Below are 15,483 nucleotides of genomic sequence, written 5' to 3' on the forward strand. Positions count from 1 at the left end.
CTCCCGGTGGGTTCATAAATGTGTCGCTGACGTGATCATATTTTTTTATGGTCGCACACTAAAAGGAGTATCGGCGCATTAGCTCAAGTGATGCAGATTTATTTGACTTACATTTTTGTCTATTTTGCTCCCGTAACATTCAGTCTTTGTTCAGCTTAGTGGAAAGAAAATTCAAAATACATATTTAGGTGTTTATTTTACTGTATTTCTTGGGATATATCCAACAATTAGCATTATAGATAATTCATAATTTGCATCTTCAAATCTATAAAATAAAAAATACCTGAATCACTTGGAAGTGTTTTTCTATATGTACTTGTATAGTACAGAATATAGGGCTTTTTTCTAATTTTTTTATTTCTCAGACATTATGCCAGAATTCTCCACTTAGAAACACAAAACCCTTAAGTGTCATTACTATCAATATTCTAAAGGTTTTTACAGAAGGTTTTGTTCATAGTCTGATTTATAGAACTTTGTCCACAAGATCGCTCTCCACAAAAACCAAAACGGCTTTCTCCAGACGTTTTATTGAAAGGCACTTCTTTTTTTGCCAGCCAAATGGGATTATTCATCCTACGCTTTCCCATTCTTCTTTACCAAAATCATGACGTGAGTACATTTTGAAGCCATTTCCCATAGTGCACTGCTCATAAAATAAGATATTCCTTTATTAGTCCTGCAGTGGGGAGATTTACATAAAAGTATTTCCAAACAGTACATCCCTTAAAACACAACCATCATCCATGGTATTTTAAAGCTTTCCATCAGGAAGAATAACTTGAAAGTAAACGTCATCCTCCATGATACTTTCCTCAGAAAACACTTGAATAAGTTTTCCAAGAATCTGTCCACGATGAAGAACAATACTTTTTTGATCGGTCAAAGGCATTGACCATGATGTTTTAAGGCTGAGGCTCCTCAGCTCAGGGCTCTCTGAACAAGCGGTCGCTTGGTTCACGAGCTACCTGGAGAATAGGTCTCAGTGCATCAGGTATGAGGGACTATCCTCTGATATTGCAACAGTCTGTAAAGGTGTGCCACAAGGCTCTGTATTAGGTCCACCTTTATTTACTGTTCATATAAATAATCTGGACCAAAATGTGGTGGGCGCTAACTGTCACTTTTATGCTGATGACACTGTGATATATATTACTGTGCGTCAACTCTTGTGCAGGCAATTGATCTTTTGCAAAAAGCTTTAATGTTGTTCAAAATACTATATTTCAACTGAAACTTGTTTTAAATACAGATAAGACAAAACTTATGTTGTTTTCAAATGTCGGAAAACTCTTGAAGGAAGTGAAATAGAGGTTGTTGACTCTTATAAATATCTGGGTATTTTGATTGATGACTCCTTCACTTTTAAGCCACATGTGCACTACCTGGTGAAAAAGTTGAGGTTAAAACTGGGTTTTTATTTTCGAAATAAGCTGTGCTTTTTCAACCAATGTAAAAAAAAACGATTAGTTGCTGCTACTTTTTTTACCTGTGTTGGACGATGGTGATATTCTTTATATGCATGCCTCTGCTAACTGTCTTCATATGGTGGACACGGCTTACCACGCTTCACTGCGGTTCATTACCAACTGTAAAGCTCTGACATCACCACTGTGAGTTATACTCTCGGGTAGGATGGCCAGCTTTGGCCACCCGTAGGCGCTGTCATTGGTACACCTTCATTTATAAGGCAATCCTTGGGTCTGCTCCCAAATGGTCCTCATCATGAAGAAAAGTGTGGGACAATACTTCTTCAGGACTTCCTGATGCTCACTGTCCCAAAAACCAGAACGGAACTGGGAAAATGGGCTTTTGTGTACTCTGCACCCTCATCCTGGAATATGTTGCAGAATCAAAGAATTCCACTTACTGGTTTTAAATATAAAATGAAAGCAATGGAGGCAGGTGTTCCCAAAAATGCCAATGTTTCTTAAATTAACTTGGTTATGTCACTGTCTGTTAACTTTTAGTTTCTTTTAACTTGTCTTGTTCTGTGTTTTTTTGTTGTTGTATGTGTTTCTTATGTTGCTGCCTGTCTTGGCCAGGTCAGCCTCGAAAAAGAGATTTTTAATCTCAATGGGATTCACCTGGTTTAATTAATGGTTTAAATAAATAAATTGTCTTCACTCTTTCTCTCTTATCCAAAAGACGGTTCCTGAGAGAGGCAAGGTATCAAGACCAGAGTCCTCCATCCCAGAGAGGCTTTCTGTGTTAAAGGTACAATTCCACTATCCTTAAAGCATCCACATGATAATGTGCAAACTAGATTTATCCTTTGGGTCAACTGTGGTGTAAAGAAGGGAAACACACTGAATAGAAACCTAAGAGAGCTAACTTTATCTTTGCATACAGTTCCCAGAGTGATACTATTATCTAATGAAAAGTCTGATGAATCAATGTGAAAATCGGTGTGGCTCCCCTCTGCATTTATTCCACCTGGAAGAAACAACAGGGCAGGCTTTTCAATCCAGTTCTGTTTTGTACTGTCCTTTAGGAAACTCTCTTTTCTGGTTCTTCCACCCTTTTGGCTTTAAACGTGAGAGCTGATAGCTTAAAATAGTGATAGCTTAAAGCAGCAAATCCCCTTGTGAAAAGTATTTGTTACCCTGCTCATGGTGGAGAAGTCCCTCTCACAGTTTACACTGCTGACTGTCTGGGCAATGGAGGCCACAGGCTCATTGTTGGGTACAAGAAACCAAACTCCTATTTTGAGGACAGTTCTGACAGCTGTGTTTTGTTTTGAAAAGGTTCAAAAATGATATCAGTAAGACAGTATATTGTGTATGATAATCCATTTGTGTCTTTGCATTGACTTTGCATGGGATCTTTGATCTTTTGGTGTGAACGCAGCATTTGACAAAGTCGGCATCTAATGCTGACTTACAGAAAGGGTTCATGAAGGGTTCATTGAAAACACGCGACCATAGAGACAGACATTAGATAAATAACATAAGGCCATTTAGTTTGTATAATAAAATAACCAGGTGTGTACCTGTTCTATAGGAAAGTAACTGTAAAGTACACTATGACACGGGCATCAATTTACAATTAAGTAATACTTTATTCATTTTAGGCCAAGTGCATTCAATTGTAACAGTGAACAACCTGCATTAGCGACACCAGATATATACAAAGCTCTTCCAAACTTTGGGTTTTTTTAATGTTTAAGTCAAAATTAATTATTTCCTATATTGGCTTCTCCTGTTCCATTTGCTGCGTCTCCCTCAGGCACATGCCGTGACCTTAAGTAGTATCTCATATTTTAAACTTTCTATCTCATAATTATGACTCTTTATCTCATAATTAAAATACATACAAAATCCTCTATAAAAACCTTTACCTGAATGTTCCCCCTGGTTTCATCCAATGCTTCACTTTCTGTTGTGGAAATGTATACGATTTAACGCATATTAAATAAAACAATGTCTCTTTTTTATATTTCAACATTGCATTTCAGTAAACTTGTAATACATAACAAATAATTGTTTTAATGTAAACAACTGGGGAAGTTCAAATATAAATAGTTGGATACTTTATTATATATATGTATCAGTTAAAATCGGATTTAAATGATCTTTAGCAACATTGTTTTTAACAGCAGGGAACCGTTGCTTGTGTGGTACGAGTCATTTTGTAATTTAATCAAATGACCGATAGGTGGCGCTATTTTACCACAGACTGAACTTTCCCAAAAGAAAAGTACGATATTGATATTGTACGAGCTAATTTACTATTTTTTTCTTCCCCATTAAATGTAAATGAAAAAATGAAATACTTCGCTGAGTTACAGAGGGAAATAGTCCCCGTCGACGGTCCGGACTTCAACCAGATGTGTCCGTGTCAGTCCACACGCGTCTGACTTCCTCCTCGCTGGTTCGTGGTCATGTGATGCGCTGCTCTGCGGATCCTGTCTGGCAGCTGGTCTGTTACTGAAGTCGTCTAAAGTTTGTACTTGTGAGGTGTTCTTGCTTTTAAAGGAAGGCCGAACCATGGCGGATCTCGGGTTTGTGATCGCCATGTCCGTGGTGACCCTGTTCTGGGGCGTCGTCGGCGGAGTGGTGCCCTGGTTCATCCCCAAAGGACCCAACAGAGGGTGAGCGGTTAGCTTCGCGTTAGCTTCCGGCTACCAGCTGCGAGGAAAAGTTTGTTTGTCTCGTGACTTTCATCGGATACAAGTCGCTGCGTCGCTTCCAAAGTGGCGACACTTTAAAAAGAAACGACGACGTGTCCACGTTACTTGAGGAATGAATGTAATGTCAACTTTGTGGGCGAACGTAAGTCGCTAAGAAGAACAAGTTATCGTCAGCTAACTGAAGCCGACTATCACTTGTTAATCTTTTTGACATCTGGCTGCTACACATCTATATCGTCTGTTCCCATATATTAAGTTATCAATGTAAATATACTCCATCTCTGGAAAATGTGCAGAGGGAAACTTCCCTTATTTTCCTGTGTGTCACTCGCGTCACGAGATCGAGCTATGTTATAAATCTGCGGTGCATTTAAACCCATTTATGTATTAATGTTGATCACGTTTACATGTTTCTCCCGATCCACAGAGTGATTATCACAATGCTGGTGTTGACTGCAGGTTTGCTGCTACCTGTTGTAAGTAGTGTCTGCCTGGAAATGCTCCAGGATGTCTTTAAGCATGTTCACCAATACCATATTTAATCAAACATAAGGCCCAGTAAGAATCTAGTCTATAATATATACATCGATGATTAATCCATTGCCATACAATTGATTGCCATTTATTTTTTTATATCAATTAACATAAATCATTTATGTAATTTGAGCACATTTTAAGCAAAAATGGCAAACTTTATAAATGTAACGACTTGTTTCTTTTCTTTGTCTTTGGGCTTTAGAAAACTGTAATGGGCGTTTTTCATAATTATTATTTTCTAACATAATATTTGTCTGCAACATTAATGTACATCATATATATTAGAATAGCTGACCCTGGAGCCTATTGTTTATCCTCCTTTACGCCAAAGTAATGTGTGTACATTATTGTCTTAATAAAACAAAGCTTGTCATCGCAGTTAGTGATGCATCCATATAGTAGTTCGGTTCTTGTGATAAGTTATTTATATTCACAATTAGGTGCAAGTGTGCCTAAGGTGTCATGTTGCATGTCAGATGGCCAAAAGAGCAGAGTAGTGGAGCCAAGTGAAGTTATTTCCCCAAAAAACCTTAGTTTGATGTTGAAACTGTGGCTCTGAATTGTATTTTATTTATTATAATTTGAGAATAAGAAATGATCCACATTACTGAGCTTTAGATGAGTTTTTTTTTTCGTTCTGTATTGACAAACGTGATCTTAATATCCTCTCTGGTCCCTCAGCTGGTTGATAGCAATTCTGGCCCAGCTGAACCCACTTTTTGGACCCACTCTGTCCACTGAGATCATCTGGTACCTGAACCTTCACTGGCAGTAATCTACTCTTCTGGGACACCTGACCATGCAGGTAAACTTCTTCCTCTGAAAGAGGAAAGTATTGAACCTACATTTAATGTTGTGTCTTTTATACAACTCATAGAGAGCAGTAGTCTATCAATAGTAGTAGCCTATCAATAGTAGTAGCCTATCAATAATGTATGATTGTTGTTTGTTCTTCTAGAACTTTTGTTTATTGTCATTTCTGCCAGCAGGGGTGTGTGGGGGGGACCTGACACAGCTGTATACCAATAGATGTTTCTTCTTATTTCATGCAGAGATCATTCCTACTGAATCGCCTTAAACGCAGACTCCTGTGTGATTACTGAGTGATCCTCCACACTGGTGCCTTGTACAAAATGTTTCCCAAAGGACTTCTGAGAGATCTCACTGGGTGTGCTTTACTTTAAATTAAAACAACCTTCCCTTGTGGTTTGGTTTATATGTTATGTATATCTGGTTTATTGCTGTTGTTAATATGAATGGATGTGCCTTGTGATGTGTGTTTGACGTGATCTTGTTTTGTCTCATGTTAGTGATGGTTGTAATGCATTCGGTAGTTGTTAATAAACCAATAATCAACACCACTGGTCCATAACTTTTGTAATTGTATTGCCTATTAGATGAGCTCACCTTTTTAAGTGTTTACTGTTATGACCTAATTTTCCTAGTCAGTAGTGTCATCTCATCGTAGATAAGATAATTTCTCCTCATTACGTTGAGTTGCATTACTTTATTGACAGTACCATATTATGTATTTATTAGGCTGTTGAAAGTTCTTAACACACTTATTTACATTATTTCAGACTTTATATGAAATACATTTAATTATTTATTGTTTTATGTTTTTTGTTATTCAGTCTGGTTGGTTTATAGTACCATAAAGTGTCGTTCGTATGGGCAAAGTCCACAGTCGACGTTCAAAACGGGCTTCCTGCTCGCCGTAGTTTGAGCCGACTACTTTGGCAACATGGCGTCCTCAGACGTCCTCCTCCGAATATGTGAACAAGAAATACTCAAATATGACCTGGAAGTCAAAGCTCTCATCCAGGTGCGAGTATTTATTTGGTAAGATTACTTGGCGCAACACCGAAACACGCTGGTCTTTGAGCTTGTCACGCAGAGGAATCGTGCTGTTGTCCGGTAGCATTTATTGCTATCGCCTGCAGCCGGTGAACCGGGAGCTCGAGCCGCTCTCTGAAGATGAGCTGCGGCTGTGAGCAGAGCAAACGGGCTCTGACGTATCTCTAAAATGTGCCTAATGTCCTCACCGACAAGGTAATTGTACTCCCGGTAAATGAAGAGGGCAACCGGACGAACGTTACCGTTGTCGTAGATCAATAATTAAAGATGACGTTATGTCCCTCTGTCGGTGAGCGGACACTCACATTTAAACATATTTCCAGTAGGATCAACGTGCTTTACGTAAGAATAATCTTTTCCAAGTTTTTTCCGAATTATTCTGATTATTTATTTAGCTTTCTTTAGTATCTTTGTAATAATACATCGTGAATGATCGCTTTTCTATTGCAAACCAAGTCTACGGGTACAAATAAAAGTATTTTATTATTTAAAAAAAAGTTTTCCCACTGATAATTTTCTTTATTGATTTATTATGCACTTAATCGCATAACAGTCGATTAAGGGCCATTAAAAGACACATCAGTTAATGGTTGAAAGTAATTATTTAAAGCAGAAATTCCAAATATTAACAGACTGAACTTCCCTCCTTTCTCTGTTTTATATTGTTTCACATCCGAAACGTTTCGGTTTTTTAACTGTTCTTTCGGAAACAAACAAGGACTCTGAAGGCCTCTTTGAACTGTGGGAAATTGCGATCAATCGGCAATGAAAATGTTGCATGCCGACATGGTGACAGATTATTCCTTCCTAACAGAATGAGTCCCAATATTCCAGTCACTGACTTTGCAGTTTTAAATGAGTGCAACATGGATATCACAAGCTTCCCCTTACAGTGACGATCAAAACATAAACGCCCGCCTCGTTCTCATCCGTGTTTTGATGTCTCACCAGGACATTACTGGGAGCACAGGCCCTCAAAGCAAGCTGACAGAACTGAACACAGATTTGAAAAAGAGTTTCCACAATCTCAGGTTGCGGATTCAGGTAAGAAACGCTCTTTTTAAATGTCTCTGCCAACATGACGGAGCCCCATTACGGGGAGTATCATAATCAATCGCTCCGAAATTATTTGTGCCACTTTGACAGGATTTTGAGCAGATGGCTATGGAGCAGGACAAAGAGTCAGACAAGCAAGCTCTGATCAGTCAAGTAGAGGGACACAGAAAACAGATGCTGAGGTAATGGCTATACATTCGGATAATTTGCCACTCCCTGACTTGTATACATGTGAGCTGTTGTCACATGTCTGCGTTGATAATGCTGCCAGACTGGTGGGGTAGAAGCATGTGCACATTGCCTGCTTAAACATGTATAATGTATACTTAATGAACATTTTTATATGTATTATTTATGTCTGTTTTGCAGTAACCAGACAGGTTGGAGGAAAGCCAACATGGCCAGCAAACTGTCCATAGACAATATGGAAAAGCAGGCACTTCTTAATGGAGCAGATAGTGGTGTGAGGCAGAGGTGAGCTGATGTGTGTTCCTCTTAAATGAGACGGGGATTAACTTAATGTCTTGGCAAAGTAATTTTATAACAACAAACCAAATCCTCTACAATGTTGTATTTAGAAACAAGAATTGTTTTTACATCCTTTTAGTCCTTTTAAAAAAAATATAATACATGAATTTAGTTTTATGGTTGTATCGTCTATGTTGTTCTCAGGAAGATGACCAAGGAGGACCTGGGCCAGGCCACCAGTGACATTACAGAGAATCTCATGAGCATCAGCCGGATGATGGCGCAGCAGGTTCAGCATAGCGAGGAGACCATGACGTCACTAGGTCGGTGAGGAAACGCCTGATGTAAAGAGTGTGTGAACAATCTTTTTTTTTTTTATACCGTGGGCATTTATTTACTTAACATGTGCTTAATGTTGAACTTGTTTGATTTGGATATAAAAGGCATTAAGGGGGAGCTGCTCTTGTGGTAGTTTACTGAGCCTCCTACTGTGTCACTCTGTTGCATGCCCAGGATACATACTCTCGGTCGGGGTAAAAACTTCATGGCCACCGACTTTAGATTTACAGATTTTGTGTTAATGCACACCGTCTATATAATATCCATCCGTTTATATTAATAGTGTTTTCTCTTCTTTTGCAGCAACCTCCTCAAGGACAATCCAAGAGACCAACGAGGAGTTTAAAACCATGACGGGGACCATCCAGCTCGGGAGGAAACTCATCACCAAGTACAACCGCAGAGAGCTCACTGATAAACTGCTCATCTTCCTGGCGCTCGCCCTCTTCCTCGCCACAGTGCTCTACATCCTCAAGAAGAGGCTTTTCCCCTTCCTATAGACCAGGTACCTTCCTGGGGAGCTCTCCTATTACAACATGCTGTACTTTCCATGGTAGTGCAAAGGATTTAAACAACCCCGACTGCTGCGTGTCGTATTACACACACCAGTGTCTGCCCGGTGGAATGTGGACCGCTCATTCTGCTGAACTAGGGTGACATATTGTCCACAAAGGGTGAAGATAAAACAATAGTTCCGTGCAGTGTTGTATTTATCGAGAAGGTTTTGGTTCAACTTACAAAGAGGAATCATTCGTTTTCGTGGAAAAAAGAAAACCTACACAAAATGTGTCAGACATCCATCTTTGGTTAGTGTGACAGTGATGCTGCGCATCACTTTTAATTAAATCAATTATGAGAGGAGATGGACGACCCATAATGATCATTTCTTTTTTACATTCCTGTGGAAGATATCCAGTACGGTTTTGTTTTCATTAATATGTATTCCCATATCAAAGGTGTGCGTGTGTGTAAAACAGCACTTGATTCTTAAGTACTGGAATTAATTCTCAGACTCCTAAAATATTCTCTCACCTTACTTGAATGATGAAGAATGAACTGTGTTGTCATGGCTGCATATAATGTACTGAATGCAGAAAAACTCATCAGATGAAAAGAAAGAATAATAATGTGAATAGATGATCACAAAACAAGTGCTTCTCATTTAAGCAATGCTATTGTAGTATACCATACTTTTAATTATCAATCAACTGCTGTTAAATTTCACAATATTAAGGACGTATATTATGGGAAAAATATTAGGACACAGAAACAGTGGCCTCCTTCATATATTCCTCACTAACAGATGTTTTAACCAAACTGTTTTTTGTGCATGATGTACAAGCACTATGTTTAATTGATATTTATAAGGTTTAGTTTGAGGTATAATTTATGACAGTATTATAGTGAATTAATGCTACTTATTACAAATACAGTAATTTAAAGGACTTAACTTAACTTTGAATACAAGCCATACTGTAGTCTTGGTGTGTGTTTCACCAGCTGGATAATCAGAACAGTGTTTTTTTATTGTGTATGTTCACTTTCCATTGTCTCCATGTTTTATGCAACAAAAAAAAGAAAAGAGAAAAAAAGAAGAAGAAAAAAAACGAGTTTGCACACCTCCCTCCATCTCCGTCCGTGTCAGCTTGGCTCTGGTCTGCAGCGGAGCAGAAAAAGCTCAGAAAAGCAGCCGTGTTCATCACACTGGCAGAGCTAGAGCAGCATGCATCCCTGCCTTTCTTCAGATAAGACCCGGAAAAGCAGATTATTCCGACCCGTTTCCCCTCTCCCTTTCCAGTGTGGGTGGAGGGTGAGGGGGGATATTTTTAGGTTTGTGTGGTGCCGTTATCTGACGTTGCCTTTTCAACACCTCGGAGGAGAGGGTGGCCAGAGGAGCTACATGACCTTGCTACCCTCTCTGCAATTGCCTGCCATTGCCTTTCTGTTTGATTTATGTCAACGTTGTCAGTATTGATCATCAATAAACATAAAGTCTTCTGGCTTGATGTTTGACATTACATTACATTATATGTAATTTAGCTGACGCTTTTATCCAAAGCGAAAATCATGTCCTTGAGCAAGTGTCTTGCTCAAGGACACATCGATTGAACCGCCAACTCCATGATTGAAAGACGGACCTGCTAACCACTGACCCACAGTCGCCCATGTTTTGTCAGACGTGCGTTTGTGAGGGCGTATTGTTTAAAATGAGATGGGACAACGCAGCGTGTGTGGAGAGACCCGAGAGATGCCTAAGCGTTTCTTACTGGTTTCAAGTGTTAGTTGGGCAGAGCTGGCTTGTTCATATAACTGCACACTTAGACGAGGCCTCTGGCTCTCTGTCAAGCAAATTGGACTATTCTTGCATTTACATTACATGTCATTTAGCTGACGCTTTTATCTAAAGCGACTTACAATAAGTGAAGCGACTTACAATTTAGCACTGTGATAGTGTCAATCAAGTGTTTGGGTTTGTATCTGGACAAGTGTCAGCGGAGCGTAAACTGCACCACACTGATGCCATAAAGAACCATGGCAGAATCTCTCCAGCGCCGCATTCATACGGCTGAAGTTGTTCAGTTATTTATCTGACTGTTAAATACATTATTTGTACATTCTCACTGTGAGCCCTGTGGAACTTGATCAATTCTCAAATACAAGACAGATTCTTTTTCTTCAAAACAGGAGTCTTTAATATTCAAGTATACTGTCAAAAAATTGAGTGATATCTTGAATTTGTCGTATTTACAAGTACAGAGAAAAGGTCGCTGGCTTTTGGCAGATTGTATATTAAATGCTTGCACACAAAATACAGTAAATAGAAATCAAAACATTTGTAGTTTCACTGAATGAATTAAAAACAGCATTTCCTCAGCAGAACTTGATTTAATAACATTGAATACAGGTCAAGGTCATGGCTCACAGCCATCTGTCAGCAACTTAAACACGCTCGTGGAGTGTACGTGTGGCTGACAGCGGGTTGTTAAAAATGTAAACTTTTTACAACCTTTTAACCTTGTTTAAGCATATTGAAGGAAGCTTCCTAATAGCCACTTCAACATTTTAACCAGACACAAACCACATGAGGGCTGACAGATTTTATGGTCCAGTTCAACCATTATGTGACCATATAGTTCACTATGACATTATATACTTTTATTATATTTGTTTAGGGATTGAAAGTCAGAGGCAATTATTACGTGAAACAACTTTAAGCATTATAATTAAATAGTTGCATGTCAGGAATATTAACAAAAACAATAATATTAATACTAACAGTAGCCTTGTATAATTAATGTTTGTCTTAATTTACAATTTGTCGAATTTTTCATCGTAGCACACTGAAAATACTGTCTTAATTTTAGAGGTAAAATATTTAGGCATGGTGTGAAGAAGAAAAAAAGCATTAATAAAATGAAAATTGTTCTAGTTTTGACATTTACAATTTACACAACAACTGTTTGCCAACTAGTTTTTTTTGTGCTAATGTCATTGAAATAAATAAAAATGGTGCTGAAAACAAAACAAGAAAAAAGTACCAAAAGTAATTAAATATAAGAAGTTACACAAACTCCGCAAAGTCATAAATGCATGCAGTCGTAAAATAATCCCGTTCAACTGAATAGGGAACGCACTTATGTCATAGTTTACCATGTCCTAATGCCATGTAACGAAGACACCCCATTACTGGAGGAAAATGTGTTCTGGACATTATTCAGGTCCCCGACCCCAAAGTTCATGTAATTCCCGTTGCTGGGGGACCCTTGCATCGTTTGCATTGTGGCTGCAGGATAATTACACGCATAGTTAGTGTTGCAGCCGGCGCCGGTGTAGTTACTGAAAGCTGGATAGTTGTTATAGGAGAAATGGCCGATGTGACCCATGCTGTAGGAGGGGTTGTAGGTGGCTGTGTCGGCCGCCAGGCAAGGCTTCCCATCCCGCACCAGCACCGGCACCGACACCCTCCTGGGCGGCGGCAGAGACACCATCTCCAGGCTCTGGTCCTGCCTCTGCCGCTTGCACTTGTACCTCCGGTTCTGGAACCAGATCTTCACCTGGGTCGGGGTGAGTTTGAGCGCCCCGGCTAGGTGGTCTCTCTCCGGGGCGGACAGGTACCTCTGCTGCTTGAAGCGGCGCTCCAGCTCGTACACCTGCGCCTGCGAAAAGAGGACCCGCGGTTTCCTGCGTCTCCGGGGCTTGGCTCGGTCCGGGTCTTCGGGTTTGATGTCCTCCAGGGGCTCGTTCAGAAGACTGAACTCTCCTGATCACACCAGACAGAAAGAAAGGATGAAAAAAAAATACATATATCTGGAAAGGTCACTTGTTAACAAAGGGGCTGGATGGATATTTATTTTCACCATTAGGCCTAGCTATGTTCACTATACTGCTGACCAATAATAATAGTAATAGGATCATATTTTGTATCATACTACTTAGGCTACTGTATATGGTTAATTTGGACCAATTCTGCAAATGTTAGTAATTCCTTTCCCTTGGCCGCCCATGATGCATTCAGTGTGTTTCGAGAAATAAACATCTTGCAGGCCTACAAGAAAATGATAACCATGAACTCAACTTTTATATTAGAAATGTAATAAAATCCAGTTTCAAAGCCTGCCAATAAGAGTGTGTCCTGTATGCGTTCTGCTTTAGTGGAGATGTGTTTGGAGCATCAGACGTTCCGCACAAATCAAAGCGCTCGAGCCTGCGGGCCTCGTTGCAGAGGCCTGCACGATCACACGTTGTCCTCCTCAGCTCACCTTTTCTGCGTTTCGCCTCAAACGCGTCTGATTCCCCATGTTTAACTATATCCATCTCCACGAGGGACTTCCCATACATGGCAGTGGCAAAGTTCTGTGCATTGCCTCTGCCGGCTCTGGACTCGTGGAGGTCTTCTCCAAACAGCGAGGCGGCGGCGGACGACATGTCCCGGAGAGGCTCCTGCTTCAGGCTGGCCAGCATGCAGGAGGAAGAGGAGGGGGAGGAGGAGGAGGAGGAGGAGGTCGGCACGGTACAGCAGTCCATACGAGAAGAAAAGTCCAAAGAAGACACCGTAACGTCATGACTCTGCTCCAGGTTTAATATATCCTTTACAGAGAAGGGAGTGGACGTGCTGCTGTGGCTGGGAAACATGACCAAGAACTGAAAAAAATTAACTATTAACCTGTCATATGGACGTAACAAAGAAGACGTCAACAAACTCCCTCTCCTTCCTGGCAATATTTACTAAATGTAAGTATTAGTTTGGCATAGCAGACTGATCTTGGGTGAAGTGTGCATTTTGAATGTCAACTCTGTCTCCAAACTTTTTTTCTTGGCCTCCCTCTCCTCCCGGTGACGCGGGGAGGGAGGGGTGAGCCAGTGGGACACTCTGTATGGAGCCACTGGTACTCCCATTTCGTGACGTAAAGTGATGTCTGGTACATATACATACATGTTCAATCACTGCAAATGTACCACACCAACAGCCCAGACCAGATTATTCTATTTCCAAGGCAAATTACCTTGCTGGAAGCATTTGCTGAATCCGCCATGTGCTTGATCTTGGTGGAAATAAAAACTTCATAAATTGAGTGAAACTTAATAAGTAGCTTTTTAGATGGATATTTTCCGTTTTTTCAGTCATTACACTCCAGTTTACAGTATATTCTACAAGCCCAGCGTTTGGACAGATGTTTACACACACTTTCAAGTACCAAGAGAAATGATGTATCCAACTGCGTGAACATCAACGATCTATAATAGTGCAATGAGTCAAACGTGCATCATTTAGCTCACTGGGAAGAATTATAAAAGGGCTTGATGTGCCTGATAAGCCTGATCGTGCATGCGCGTGAGTGTTTGTGTGTGTTTGGGGTGTCGGCCCGTCCCTCATCCGACGGGAAACGGAGCAGACGAGCGTCAAGAAAGAGGGGAGCAGACAACAGGTTGTGGGTCCCTCAACACGGAACCTGAAACCAGAAGCGACACACTCTGCTGTCTGCCTCCAAGAGATTCTGGAGCCACTGTCTGCGTTATCAGCACGTGATAACAGATGACAACAAACCTGCACACACACTCCCACCCACGCTGCAGGCCCTAAAGACGTGTCATATATGTGACACCCACGTTATGAACCGGTAAAACAGCCCAACTTTATTGCTTTTTAAATTAGCAAATTTCACAGACTTTTTGGTTCAATTCCAGTGAACAAAAACACGTCTCTCGCCTCTCCATGCATTCTTAATAGTGAAATGAGATGTTGTCAAATTAAACATGCAATAAGTAAAGTATTGATTACAAAAGACAAAGTACAACTCATTTCGCCAGACAGCAGTAAAATGGAGACAACTGTGCGTAATGACGCATGAACCACACGTGTTCCCCCCCCCCCACCGTTGGCACTAAACCTGCTATTAATGCCTGTGGAGACGGTCACAGGAGACAGACAGTATTATCGTTTGTTTTATCTCCAGCGTTTAGCACAGCCACGGGGTAAATGGGTCCCCCTGTCTCCGACCTAGCGGTGGTGTTTATAGTTTTAAAGACTATTTGTGCGCCTCGAGAGCTGATGAATGGCTGTGCAATCCTTCTCAGGCGCAGCGAGAGTCAACACTGGCCGGGCTCTTGCTGTAATAATTGGCGAAATAAAGTAAACGCAAGGGGGAGGGGGGGAGCAAAAGACCCCAGGGAAATGTAAGACACTAGGGAAATGTGTTCGTCGTGATTGATTTCCACTGCTTTGCGCGTGTTGACTGTAACGTTTTGTATTGTGTTCTATCATTAATTGTCGCGAGAAATTCAAAAGACGAAATCTCTGGATTGATAAATCATCCCCCAAATTAAACACGTCCCCGGTTCTACGGGATTCAGTCAACTGTAAATTGAACATGACAGGTCTGGCATGTGTTTCATATCCCTAATGCTTCGTCCCGCAGCAGCCCCGCGGTCCCCTTTGACCTGTCTTTCTGCAGCACATCTCCAACTCAGATAAAGCTTTAGATAAGGTTGCTTAAAAACTTCCGCTGCACGAACGTGTGGGTATTTTGAGGGTCGGAGCCTCGCTGTGTGTGCGTGCGTGCGTGCGCGTGTGTGTGCGCGCGCGCGCGTGTGTG

At 40.7% G+C, this 15,483-nt stretch overlaps 3 protein-coding genes across 3 annotated transcripts; 2 read left to right on the plus strand and 1 right to left on the minus strand.

Moving 5' to 3' along the window:
- Nucleotides 1-3,850: 3,850 nt before the first annotated feature.
- On the plus strand, nucleotides 3,851-6,030 carry atp6v0e1 (ATPase H+ transporting V0 subunit e1). Its single transcript, XM_034544287.1, is given in 5 exon segments — nucleotides 3,851-4,093; nucleotides 4,560-4,590; nucleotides 4,592-4,608; nucleotides 5,351-5,474; nucleotides 5,722-6,030. Coding segments are annotated over 4 exon segments (246 nt in total). The 5' UTR covers nucleotides 3,851-3,989; the 3' UTR covers nucleotides 5,445-5,474; nucleotides 5,722-6,030.
- A 374-nt stretch (nucleotides 6,031-6,404) lies between these two features.
- Nucleotides 6,405-10,317, plus strand: LOC117737414 (vesicle transport protein SEC20-like). Its single transcript, XM_034543369.1, has 6 exons — nucleotides 6,405-6,494; nucleotides 7,478-7,570; nucleotides 7,673-7,764; nucleotides 7,952-8,056; nucleotides 8,255-8,373; nucleotides 8,693-10,317. Exons 1-6 carry the CDS (start codon nucleotides 6,414-6,416, stop codon nucleotides 8,887-8,889), a joined length of 687 nt encoding a protein of 228 aa, XP_034399260.1. The 5' UTR covers nucleotides 6,405-6,413; the 3' UTR covers nucleotides 8,890-10,317.
- Nucleotides 10,318-12,036: 1,719 nt separating this feature from the next.
- nkx2.5 (NK2 homeobox 5) lies at nucleotides 12,037-13,522 on the minus strand. Its single transcript, XM_034543832.1, has 2 exons — nucleotides 13,150-13,522; nucleotides 12,037-12,647 (listed from the first exon to the last, which is right to left on the minus strand). The coding sequence occupies exons 1-2, from the start codon at nucleotides 13,520-13,522 to the stop codon at nucleotides 12,037-12,039; spliced, it is 984 nt and encodes a 327-aa protein (XP_034399723.1).
- Nucleotides 13,523-15,483: the final 1,961 nt, after the last annotated feature.

Source organism: Cyclopterus lumpus, chromosome 10, assembly GCF_009769545.1.
Source record: "Cyclopterus lumpus isolate fCycLum1 chromosome 10, fCycLum1.pri, whole genome shotgun sequence".
NCBI classification, from domain to species: domain Eukaryota; kingdom Metazoa; phylum Chordata; class Actinopteri; order Perciformes; family Cyclopteridae; genus Cyclopterus; species Cyclopterus lumpus.